The 13783-nt window shown below is 37.7% G+C and overlaps 1 protein-coding gene across 1 annotated transcript in view; it reads right to left on the bottom strand.

Annotated features, from left to right (window-relative positions):
* The window catches only part of pkhd1l1.1 (PKHD1 like 1, tandem duplicate 1), a 75988-nt gene that overhangs the window by 34933 nt on the left and 27272 nt on the right, over positions 1–13783 (bottom strand). Inside the window, exons 33-41 of the mRNA XM_055157661.1 lie at positions 11452–11644; positions 11210–11346; positions 9821–9925; positions 8084–8266; positions 6784–6957; positions 5573–5778; positions 3682–4654; positions 1837–2085; positions 224–373 (exon numbers count right to left, since the gene is read on the bottom strand). Of these exons, the coding sequence (XP_055013636.1) occupies positions 224–373; positions 1837–2085; positions 3682–4654; positions 5573–5778; positions 6784–6957; positions 8084–8266; positions 9821–9925; positions 11210–11346; positions 11452–11644 (2370 nt within the window). The remainder of the gene's footprint in view (positions 1–223; positions 374–1836; positions 2086–3681; positions 4655–5572; positions 5779–6783; positions 6958–8083; positions 8267–9820; positions 9926–11209; positions 11347–11451; positions 11645–13783) is intronic.

Here is a 13783-nt window from a genome sequence, read left to right as displayed (position 1 = left end):
GCTCAAAAATACCTAAAAAACAAAACAAAATAAGGATTCTGGCTGTGAGCAGGGTCACCTCTCCACAGATCTGACCTGTAACTTGGTCAGGTGCTGTCTTCATGATTGAAAGGTTAATACGATACTATGAAACATTCCAGACACAGCAATAACATCTCCATGGAGAAAAGCATTTGACAAACCCTCCATCAGAAAAGTTACTCAGTACTTTTATATAACATACCATTATTATACGGAGCGTAGCAGGAGAGCTGGGAGGAAGTTGAAGATGCTCTGTCCACTTCACACTCTCTGTCGCAGATCTGGACTTTGGCAGTTTGGGGGTCAAATCCTGAACCCTTCACGGCAAGCAGGGCACCACCACCAAAACTACCTGAAAACAAAATTATTAAAAAATATGAATGTGACTACAAACTTATATGAAACCCAATTTGACAGAAATATATACACTGAAAAAAAATAACTTCTGGGGTTAATAAAGTTATATTATATCAACTGGGGTAATTTTTGCACTGAAATAACATAATTCTGTGAGAACTATAACTTATTTCATAGCAATGGACAAAATGTAATTTTACTCATGTAGTCAAAGTATTGTGTTTAATGAGTAAGTTCTACTAGAATTACCAATATGTTTTAAAGGTTTTACAGTCAGTGCTCACAAAGTCAGAAATACTAAGTACTACCAAAGTCCTTCTAGATAAGTCCTGCTATCGCCGGCTACGTATTTGGGCTGGAGTGGCAGTAGTTAATTTGGTAAGAGCGTTTATCCACTGACCCAAAGGTTCAAATCCTGCTTTCAAGATGAAAAAAAGAAAAAAAAAAGAAAAACATCATTGGGAGAGTGGTCAGATCCACTGACCCACAGGTTGTCAGTGTGATTCCAGCTCCCACAGATGAAAGCTGTTGTTGTGTCCTTGGGAAAGGCACTTAACCCACCTCGTCCCCAGTGTCTGCGTACACTAGAGTATGAATGCATGTGTGAATGGGTGAATGTTTCCTTATTGTATAGTGCTTTATGTGCATTGATGGTGGAAAAGTGCTATATAAAAATGTACCATTTATTATACATCAGTAAATATTAGACATATAATATTTACTTAATTATTTCATCACAGCAATGCAACTAATTATGATAATATTTTATATATTTTACTTAATTTATTTACATGAATATGACTTTTAATTAAAAATGTAAGAATTACTCAGTAAATTCATGACTGTTAATCATGGTGGTGAGTACATTTTACTTAATAGTGACAAGTAAATTGTGCCTGATATTACAGCAGTAAAATTTACTTAAAAAGTGCTACTGCAAATTGTTACGAGGATTTTTTCTAGTAAATCTTGCAAGTTACTTTTTTCAGTGTAGACATTAAAAAGCTCATAATACACTATTAAATATATGTTATAAATAGTTTCCTCATCACCAACAAACCTGGACTTGTGTTTTGTTTATTTCACACACGTTTAATAGACAAACCCTGCATATTTCTGCTGTTCTTCTCTCAAACTTCCACTTTCTCATGTCATGAGGCAATACAGAAAGCGCTCCACTGTGTTTTTAAACTCCATACAGTTTTAAATGCCATTATTATATTTGATCCTTTGATTAATTTGTCAAGACTATTCCATAAATTGACTTTCACAGCAATGCTTCATTCCATAACCTTGGTTCTGATCTGCACTTATCAGTTTCTCTGAATTCTAAACAATCATTATTAGCATCTGCCATGAAAAATTGGTCGATCTCTACTATAAATGTTATGAATTACATTACAATTCTGAAATATAGTGCCACAACATTTGGAGAAAATTTAATGATTCTTGACTGACCTTCGTTAGGCTGGACAGTGTTCAGAGTCAGTTCGTAGTTGAAAGTGACCTCAGACTTGGCGTAACCTTTGACCTTTTGCTGAAGCATGATGGGATATGGTCCTCCTGGGTTGTTCCCTACAGAGCACTTAACCGTAGACTCGGAGACAAAGGAGACGGAGCAGGCAACGTCATTTAAACTAACAGAGACCAGCTGCTGATCAGAGCCAAATCCTGAGCCAGTCATTGTGATGATGGTCCCACTGGGGCCTGAAGAACAAAATATTAAAGAAACACGTAAGAATCACATGCTTTTTCATGTTTACATTGTAGTTTAATTATGATAAGATAAGACTGTAGAAAAAGCTTCTCATCATAATAGGTTTGGTTAAAGATGAATCAAGCAATTATCAATAGCTTAAAGGTCCTATATTACACAAAATAGACTCTTGTGAACTTTTAGCCACGTTATAATGTTGTTACCTCATCAAAAACAGACCCGTTTGTGTTACACATGTTTGAGTATTATTATTGTACTGTATTAGTAGTCTGACTACATCCCCAAAGATTTAAATGCTCTGTTCGACCTTGTGATGTCATGAAGCAGTAGTTCATAGGTTAACATCTATCTTTGACCTTTTGTTTGGTAGAAAATCGAGTTCCAGGGCTGAAGTTACCCAAATGATTCTAGTTAAGTTGTATGGAGTTTAAAAACACAGTGGAGCATTTCCTGTATAGTGCAGCAGATTAGTAAAAAAAAAAAATCATTCACTTTGGTATAAAAGCATGAAATTTGGCACATATACTCTCATCATGTTGAGAAACATGATGGGTAGACGGTGGAGGGGTTCCTTTGTGTCTTTCTAGCAAAGACAACATTTCATTACCTTGGCTCTACTCTCCCGCGCTAGCTCAATCTGTCAATTCAGATGCGGCTATCTAACTACATATATTTGTCACTAATTGTTGAGGGGCTGTTAGACAACTTTTGGGACACTGAACTTAGCTATACTATTACTACTAGGCAAGAACTACAGTGTAAGTAAAACTAGATGAGCTGACACTGAAGCCCACGCTGAGTTTCACAGCAGCGAAGTCACCAATGCCCTGGTTGTGTAATGACGTTCACTCTATTAAACTAAACCTTCCGTAACACATTAAACTGAGCGCTGATAAAAATGGTGGTCATCTTGAAAATGGTCACAATCTTGAATTTGTGAGTGGGACACACTTTATCCATGAGAATGTTCCTTGAAGAATGTTTGTACCAATCTTGATGATAGCATCACCATTTGATAAACTGATATAAGGATTTAAGAGAAATGGTGGCCATCTTGAAAAAATGTTGTAATCTTGATTTTTTGAGGGACAAGCACCATTTTCCAAAAAAACATTCTTAACAGAGTATTTTCACAAAATGTTACATCTACATCACAGTTTGAATGATCGACATAATGAGCATTTGACAAAAACAGCGGCCATCTTGAAAAAATTGCCACCATTAAAAATTTTTGGGTGGCCAAGGCCTTTATTCCCAAAAAGTGACCCTTTGAGAGTATCAGTACAAAATGTCATGCTTTTATACCAATTTGAACGATTCTCTTGAAATATGCAATTAATCTGCTGCACTAGTATTACCACATGGCATCACAATGTAGGACAGAGTGTTTTCAGTTTGAGAGAAGAACTCAGCCTAAATATGCAGGGTTTGTTTGTTCAACATGTGTGAATGAAACAAAACACAACTCCAGCTATGTATTTGATGAGGAAACAACATTATAACACTTCACTTTCTCTGTATTTTAAACACAAAGTCTTTGTTCATACTTTTTCCAAAACATGCACATAACTGTAGTGTTTATTTACCAGTGGCGGGGTTGATAGAGTTGATGACTGGAGTGTACTCTGAAGAATAGTTGAAAGTCAGTGCTGGATACGCCTCAGAAAACACCAGGATTTCAACTTCTGCAGCCCCCTCGCTGTTCGGCGGTGACAGACATCTCAGCTCACTTGGCATCGCACTTTGAATTATACATTCCTTGCCTCCTATAGTCACATTAGTATTCTCAGGTGCGAAACCGTTCCCAGTGAAAACCAGTAGAGTCCCTCCTTCCACACTTCCCACCAGTGGAGACAGCTCTGCCTTAGCTTCACTTGTTACTGTGAACTGCCTATGCGCTAGACCTTTACTTCTTATGATAACTTTTACTTTATATCTTGCTGCTGGTAATGGAGGAACTGTTATTGTAATGTTATCATCTGCCACAGCAAGAATTATTGCTTCTTGATCACCAACGGTTACAAACACATCTTCACTTTTGTTACCAAATCCAACCCCTAATATCTCAACAGTGCTATTTGCGCTAATGCTATAAGTCGAAAGTTTGTTGACAACAGGAGTGATCGTGCTAGAATACTCAAAAGAGCAGTTTGAATGACAAGTACTGCTAATTTGTCCGATTTGGTAAACAACTTCTCCAATGTTGATTCCAGATGAGTAGGTATCACAGGTAATATGGCTGTAATTCAATGATATAATACTACAACTTCTACTCGCTGCCTTCACGGATCCATCTGAAAATCCCGATCCGTGGACCACAAGGCGAGTGAATCCGTTGGTGCTTCCAATGTGGGGCCAGACCGTATCAATGACGGGAAGGAGGACAAAGCGGCGTTGCATTTCGTTCATCACTGTGACGACAGCGGCGCCCAGGTTGTCGATGTGGAGGGCGAGGGGGTGGGCGATGCCAACGGGGAGCCCGCTGTCTGCCCCGAGCTGGCAGTAGATGTTCGTGTTTGAGCTGTTGATCACATGACAAGGCTCGTCTCCAATAGTGACCTGTAAAACACACATGCATAATAATAATACTTTGCAGTGAAATCACACTGGGGGTGTTCTACATGTATCTGTATCAAGGAATATTCAGCAATTACCATGGTGACTAGGGATGTAACAATAACCGAAATATCGTGAAATCGTATCGCCAAAAGTCTCACAATAATATCGTGGGCTGTCACAATATATCGACTCACAAGTTCCTTTGCTTAAATGCATGATTTTATAGTAGCAGCAGCTTATAAACATTGGGAACTACATATCCCATGATTCATTTCAGTGCAGACAACATGAAGATATATGTTTTTTAATTGAATTCTTGGGATTATGACAGAAATAATTGAATCACACCAAAATCTTGTCAAGGTATTTTAAAAGCAAAAAAGTGTCCCATCTACAATTACATTAGCCTCTCCAAAATATCACACAAGATTGCCTGAAAGCTCAAGAAAAAATACTAAATGGATTAAAAGAACACATTTTCAGCAGCCTGTGATCAATACAAATCATCAAGGTGCTGTTTAGGTTTTTCCAACAAAAAGGTAATGGTAGGGAGACCAGATTTTCTAAATAAAAAACTGGAACATCCCTGGTTTGGGGTGGTTGATAATAATAAAATTATGAAACAAATTGTTATGAACTTGGCACTAATGTGAGTCAGTATAGTCACATTTTCTTTCTGTTTTGGTCATTTTTAAGCAGCTTTTCTGCATATTACTTAAACTACTGACAATTTATGCCTCTGTTTACTGTTGGCAGGGATCAAATTGGTCAAAAATAGGGACACCTGGGACATTTCTTGTATAAAACAGGGACAATTCAATGGTTTTGTATAAATCTGCTGGTACAGGGGACACAGGGCTCAAAATTGGAACTGGTCTGGTCACCCTATACTATTAGCAGCGTATAGTCATTGTTTACCTTGATAGCACAGGTGACGTTTCCGAAGTTGTTCCCCATGACGTGGATGACCTGGTGGTAGGTGCCCTGGTTTGGGGAGATGGACTCCACTGTGGGAGTGGAGCAGGGGGAGGAGGTGAAGGAGACCCCAGAAGATGACTGGTTTGACGGATTGCACAGAGGGGAGGCTACACAGTCCTGGGACGATCTGCGAGAGCGAGAGGAAGCTAGAGGAGAAGAAAATGCAAACAAATGTATTAATGTTTGATGTAATTTCTTTATACTTAAGCCTAAGCCAATTTGGTCTATGTTATTCTTTAAACAGCCTATATTACACTACTTTCTGATCTGTTATAATGTTGGTTCCTCATCAAAAACACACCTGCAGTTGGATTTTGTTTCATTCACACACATTTAACACAAAAAACCTTCTTCTCTCAGACAGAAAACACTCTGTCCCACCTTGTGATGTCATGTGGTAATACAGTAAGTGCACCACTTTGTTTTTTGAATCTATTAAGGTTTTGCATCTAGGTCACAAAAGCAGGTGACCTATCCATCTGGACCAACGTGTAGTATTTCTTTTGCCGACACGGAATCCCACCTAAATTTCCACCGCCCGGGGTGGCTGTGGCTCTGTTTATGATCCCCATTCTACTTACCCTGGCTGTTATCAGGAACAAATGTGATAGATTGGTGATCTCACTCACCCAGCTACAAAATATTTACAAGCTTCTAACCTCTAGTAACTTTTCAGTTGCTGGTTGGTGTAGGACAATGTAGAATGAATTAAGTAGCTACAAATATCTGGATATTGTAAGTTGGGCACAGAGCGAAAACTGACAAAGCGGTCAGTCGGAATTACATAGGGAACTATTCCACAACCCAGAAGGATGACTTTAGCATTATGTCTTTCTAATGACAGCTGATCTAATCTAGCCTGATTCATCAGCCGGTTTCACTTCATGGAAACCATCTGACCTCTCAGCGTTAAAATTCGTTCACTCGACGATGCAATTAATCTGCTGCACTAGTATTACCACATGACATCACAAGGTGGAACAAAGCATCATGAGTTTTGGAAATGTAAACAGACTAACAATAAAGGATCACTCAAACATGTGTGAATGAAACAAAACACAACTCCAGGTTTGTTTTTGAGGAGGTAACAACATTCTAACTTCTAAGCTCACAAGAGTCAGTTTTCTGTGTAATATGGAACCTTTATTTACCAGTGGGCACATGTATAGCTTCGAATCCAGATGCTTTGACGATCACTTTGCTGTTCTTTTCTGTTCGAGGGAGGACCTTCACGACTCCCTGCAGAAACCTGGAGTTTGCGGGGTCCACCAAACCACTGCTGTAGTAATAGACACCAGGACGAGAGAAAATATAGGAGAACTGGCCTAGGGAAGGAAGAGGAGACAGGATATAATGAGTGTGGTTTTGTTTAGGTCATAAAGCAAATGGTAAAGAAACACTGGTAAAGCCACACAATGAAGTCAGTGTCTGTATTTTGTCTGTTTTTTTCTCTGCAAATGTCTCGAGTATCAAAAAGTGTCAAAAGCATGCAGTATTGGTAAAGTTAAAACTGCATTGCTTAACATTTCTGGTGTAGAGTCCATCTCCTGCTTGTTTCTATGGGTATGTCATTTTTCTGCCTGGAATGTTCCACAGTGTGACATTAAACAGTTCTACCTTACATTTATTAAATTACAGGTGGTTTTATACAGCGGTGTAGTGGGGATGTTTGTTTTAAAAGTGATTTTAAGTCATTCGTGACTGAACCAGGTCTAAACCAGGACTAAACCAGGACCGAACCAGGAGGACTAAACCAGGTTTAAACCAGGACTGAACCAGGACTAAACCAGGTCTAAACCAGGACTAAACCAACACTGAACTAGGTATAAACCAGGACTGAACCAGAACTAAACCAGGACTAAACCAGGTCTAAACCAGGACTGAACTAGGTATAAACCAGGTCTAAACCAGAACTGAACCAGGACTAAACTATGACTAAGCAGGACTGAACCAGGACTAAACCATGACTAAACCAGGACTGAACCAGGTCTAAAACAGGACTGAACCAGGACTAAACGAAGTCTAAGCCAGGGCTAAACCAAGACTATACTAGGTATAAACCAGGACTGAACCAGAACTAAACCAAGACTGAACCAGGTCTAAACCAGGACTGAAACAGGACTGAACCAGGACTAAACCATGACTGAACCAGGCCTAAACCAGGACTGAAACAGGCCTAAACCATGACTGAAACAGGACTGAACCAGGACTAAACCATGAATAAACCAGGACTGAACCAGGTCTAAACCAGGACTAAACCAGGACTAAACCAGGTCTAAACCAGGACTGAACCAAGACTAAACCAGGACTAAACCAGGTCTAAACCAGGAATAAACCTGGGCTGAACCAGGTCAGTAGGTTTGTCTGATTTGGTCTCCAGGTAAATTCTGAGATTTGTCTGCATGTGTAAATGGTTCATATGACTTTCTGAGCTGTAAACTGTTATTTTACCATTGGCTGTAGCAGGGCCGCTGTTGAATGGGCCTCCTTCATCCTGGTTCTTGCTCGGGGCGGAGACACTGAACACTCTGTATTTGAGCCGGAGGAAGGTCGGAGTGGTCCAGCGCCAAAGTACCTTATCTCCTGCATGGATGGTCACGGAGGCAGGTTCCCAAGCGTAGCCCTGTCCGAACTCTGTAAAAGAAATTAAGTTGTTTTAGCCATAGACTGTACCACCAAGTTCCAAATAGGAAGTGAGAATGGGGGGCGTTTCAGGCTAAATCGACTCTAATTGAGTTGACATAGAAAAATTGTTGCCCCTCTCTCCGTAACTGCAGCAGTAAGTTTGTCATTTTGGTCTTAAAATGTTCGTATTAACCCGCTCGACATGATCTGGTGTTTTTATTTCACTATTTTGCCCTTCCAATTCGGTCTCTATCATATCACTTCAACAAACAAATAGTTAATAATAAAAACTATAGTTAAGTAAGATTTTGGCTTTGATAGAAATATCTCTCTTTGCCCACAACAAACAAAACAAGAAGGCTACAGTAAATAAAAGGAGGGTTAACTAAACAGTAGGGATGTAACAATAAATACCTTGATATCATATTGTCAAAAGTTTCAAAATAATATCGTGGGCTGTCACAGTATATCGAATCATAACTTTCATTGCTTAAATGCATGGTTTTATAGTAGCAACAGCTTGTAAACACTGGGAACTACATATCCCATGATTCATTTCAGTGCAGGAAGACATGACATGAAAAGATATGTTTTTTACTTGAATTCTTGGGATTATGATGGAAATAATTCAGACTTGTCAAGGTATTTTAAAAGGGAAAAAGTGTCCTATCTACAATTATATTATCCTCTTCAAAGTATCCCAATAAATATCGTACCATGAGATGCATATCCTGATAATATTGTACTGTGAGATTTGGATATAAGCAGTGGTGGAAGAAGTACTCACAGATACAGTACAGATACCGGAGCAAAAAAATAAGTAAAAAATAAAAATCAAGTAAAAGTACAAGTCTCACATCACTACTCAAATAAACGTATTACAGTACTTGTTTAAAAATTTACTTAAAGAGTAAAAAGCAAAAGTATTTCGGGCTCATTTTGAGATCTCAAATGTAGTGATTTTGATACACATTTTTAACAGAAACAACTGAATTATCATTTATACACATTATGTATATTTTCTTTGCTCAAACCACAACTTGTTAAAAATAAATCCTCTACCATTTCAACTGGTCTCACTCAATAATAAAAATACTTTTACTTTTCTGTCCTGTTCAAAATTGTAGTGGAGTAGAAAGTACAGATATCTGCTCTCTGATGTAGTGACGTAAAATTTAAGAAGTATCCACTTTAAATTAACTTAAGTAAAGTACAGGTACCTAAAATATTTACTTAAGTACAGCACTTTACTACTACCAACACTGAATATATTAGTAAGTGTGACATATTGTAAAATACTAATACATCTCAAATTACTTTTGCCTGGTTTAAACACCTCAACAACCACCTGCTTTGAAAACAGCTAATTTTAGAAAACTGCACCAGTTTTAACAGAATTCTTTGTGTCTGCTCTAGTTGGTGTCCGATTTTAGCTACAGGTGACAGCTCCAGCGCTCACAGCTGTGGTTTGTAAGTTGATCTACTACATCTTTTGTGTTCAATTTTAGTCTAAGGAGATTCAATTTGACGTTTGAACAAAAGAAGAAGAAATGTAAAACGTACCTTGGTGGATGCCTTGGTTGGTCACGGTGACAGTATTTTGGCTCGATTGTAAAACACACTCCAATCTTGTCGGTGTGGCGTTCATCACTTCACACTCGACTCCACCTGGTGATGTCACGCATGAAACAGGAGTTATGTCACTACAGGGTAAAAATGTACATGAAATATATACTCGTATTATACATCCGAATAGTGGGAAGTGACGTGATGGGATTTTCACAGGACAAACAAACAAACAAAACTTTAAACTGACTTGAAAACAGTGCAATTTTACAGAGCATAACATGTTTCTCAACAACTCTGTTTCAGAACAATAAAAACTAGTGTGTTATAGAGCTAAGTGTGTTATGGAAAAAACATTATCATGATTATTTTTGGTCAATATTGATATCAAGATTATTCAAACTATTATTTTTTAGTGACACGATGCATTTATTCAGCATTTCTCTCTCAAAAAAAGCACTTTGTTATTGATAATTTACAAAAAAACTTTAATAGAAATACAAATACAAAAACATAAATGTCTCCAAAATAAACTAAGTATCCAGCTGTTCTACAATAAATATACACATTTATATTAAAAATGTCCCAAAATAAACTTTGCTTCAACTCGATTATATGAGTTTGGAGATCGTTTGACACACAAATTGAAATTGAGATCAAAATTCAATTAAATGCACAGCCTTAGTGTGTTATGATGATAGAATCTGCAATAGAGTATAGCAACAAAAAGAAAGTATATACTGTATTTTAAAGGTGCCTTGTGTAACTTTTCTGGTGGAGGGTCCATCAAATGCTTTTCTCTGTGGAGATGTAATTGCTTTTTCTGGAATGTTTCACAGTATGATATCAAACCTTTTTATCACCATGGAGATCACACCAGACCAAGTTACAGGTCAGATCTGTGGCGAGGTGACCCCGCTCACAGTCAGAATGTCTGTTTTTCTAAGTATTTTTGAGCTATAAAACCACCTATAATTGAATAAATGTAAGGTAGAGCTGTTTAATGTCATACTGTGGAACATTTCAAGTTTCTGCTGGAGGGTAGGTCACCTGCTTGTTTCTATGGATATGTCATTGCTCTGCCTGAAATGTTCCACAGTATGACATTAAGATCAAGTTCAAGTTCACAGTTCTTACATTTATTCAATTACAGGTGATTTTATAGCTCAAAAATACCTAGAAAAACAGACATTCTGACTGTGAGTGAGGTCGTCTCTCCACAAATTTGACTGGTAACTTGGTCTAGTTTGGTCTCCATGGTGATAGAAAGGTTTAATTCTATACGGTGAAACATTCCAGACAAAGCAATAACATCTCCATGGAAAAAAGCATTTGACGGACCCTTTCTATGTAATAAGTTTCTCAGTCCAGATACAAATGACTCACCAATTGAAACTTCAGTGTTGTTTTTGTTGAATCCAGATCCAGTGATGACGAGTTCAGTTCCTCCCATCAAAGAGCCCACCAGCGGAGAGACACTGTGGACCTCCAGGACGTACTCAATACTGGCATTCACACCATTGCTTTAAAATAAAAAAGGATTTGTGTCATTACAAAGAAAATGGTTTGGGCACAGTAGCTCACACATCACAATATATTATAGAGTAAAGACAGTACAGTAACTGTACCTTAAATGTGCTTTCCCATTTTTCTCAATCTGTATGTCGATTTGGTGCAGCCCTGGCGGGAGCAGAGGGAGGCTGCACTGGATATTTGTCTGTGTCCATTTGATCATATTACAAGCCTTTCCACCGACTGTCACTACACTGCCTTCGTCATCCACTCCCAGATTCGATCCATTAATGATAAGAAGTCCTGGTTCTGTGAAAAACAAAACACAAATTATATAGACCCTTTAAAAGTGTCTATGTCTCCAAAGCTCAAAATGCTCTGTTCGACCTTTTGATGTCATGAAGTGGTAGTTTTCAAGTTAACAGCTCCTTCTTAACAGCAAAGTGAACTTATATCTATACCCTGTTTTAAAGTTTTAAAAACCATAAGCGTTGACATCTGTTGTTGAAAATATAAAATGTCTGCTTCAGTTTGTTTCCACTGGCCTCCATTCTAAAATTTTGAACATCCAACTACATCAGCCGAATTTTAATATCTCTGTTAATATCTCTGTAATTACTGTACCTATCTACATGAAACAAAAACTGACACAAGGTTCAGTGTCTTCTCTGCAAGCATACACGATCTAAAGTAAAATTATTTGTACACAATCATGTCAAAAAGTAGTGCCATTATTCAAACCTCAAAACGTTCCAAACCACTTGAATCTGAAAAAACTACTTATTCAGACATGTGAACATAAAAATCTGTCAATCAAGTGTCAAAATGATGAACAGACGGATTTGTTTAAAGGGCCCATGTCACGGTATTTTCTGATCTAGGTCATAATGTTGTTTCCTCATCACAAACATGAAACCTGGAGTCGTGTTTTGTTTCATTCACACATTTTAAACACACAAACCCTGCATATTTAGGCTGAGTTCATCTCTCAAACAGATCAATTTCTCAATTTCTACTAAACAAAAGGTAAAGAAAAAAGGTGAAAACTACCTCTACATGACATCACAAGGTTGAATCAGAACATTTTGAACAGCGGAGATGTAGACAGACAAATAATGCAGGGTTACTCAAACACGTGTGGATGAAACAAAACACAACTCCAGGTCTTTGTTTGATGCGGTAACAGCAGTATACACTCACAAGAGTCAATCATGTGTAATATAGGACCTCGAAGAGTCTAATTATAGCATAGTATGTACCACTGATTGTCTAAGAGGTTTTGTTTGACAGCCCCTCTATTGTTGTATGTACGCTAAAAGCCATAGTTATCTCTGTAGCCAGGATTCCCATAGAAAACCTGCACGACAACATTGCTAGGTTGCATAGGTCAAAACCACAGCTAATTACGTACTTGTCCTTATACTGAACCTCTTAATTATCTTATCTTAGACACTCATAATTACGCAGTACCTGTCACTGGCATGTCAAGTATAGGTTGAATATAGAAACCAAGGTAACAAAGAAAGGTAAGAAACAGTGGTATATAACAGTGGTCTGTAACAACAGCAAATGTGTCTGTGCAATGCAGATAGGAAGAATATTTCATATGCTATGTACCACGCCTGTCATGATGTATTGCTAAAGATAAATATTGTGACAAACGATAATATTGAAATTACTTTGTACTGCTGACACAAACACAATAATACAAGATAATCCTTTTGAACCATTTTTAAACAGAAAGTATCATTAAAAGACATGAGCTGCAGCATATAAAAAGCAGAATGAACCAATAATTAGAGATAGAAATCACATATTCTCTCAAATCTCTACAGCTCAAACCTTTACATTTAAAACAAAAATAACAAAAATCTTTCACTTTTGCAAAGAAAACATACCCATGATAAATCTTGAGCTCTAAAAATATATTGCTCCAGCTTTTATATATTGCATATGTCAATATAGTAATTATTGTGACAGGTCTACTATATATACTATGTACATCTCATGACACAGTGAAGTGGAGACTATAGTATGAGTCAAAAAATGCAATGACAATTACACGCACAAGGACTGTGAGCCAGCACTGAAATATTGAAGTTACGAACAACAAAATACATTTACATACATGTAATTACTGAATTTTTGCAACTTTACTGAACCAAGATGCTACAGGTTTTTTACACTATATGTGGCAGCAAATGTGACAGAAGACTTTCCAGAGGAAATACTCCAAGACATTTCAGGGGAATAAACCATTTCATCACCAAGTGAAACACAACTGTGCGTGACTACAACCTGTTTGCACATGACAAAGTACAGACAGTATTACGGCTGTCCCTTATCTGCACTTTCACATTGTTCTGAATCTTAAGAGGCACTAATTTGAAGTTTGATCTGAAAGGTGCATTGTGTAACTTTTCTGGTGGCAGGTGCGTCAACAGGTTG

This window comes from Boleophthalmus pectinirostris, unplaced genomic scaffold (genome assembly GCF_026225935.1).
Source record: "Boleophthalmus pectinirostris isolate CB_2022bp ecotype Guang Dong unplaced genomic scaffold, ASM2622593v1 HiC_scaffold_21, whole genome shotgun sequence".
Taxonomy (NCBI): domain Eukaryota; kingdom Metazoa; phylum Chordata; class Actinopteri; order Gobiiformes; family Gobiidae; genus Boleophthalmus; species Boleophthalmus pectinirostris.
This window is presented reverse-complemented; position numbering and strand designations above follow the sequence as displayed.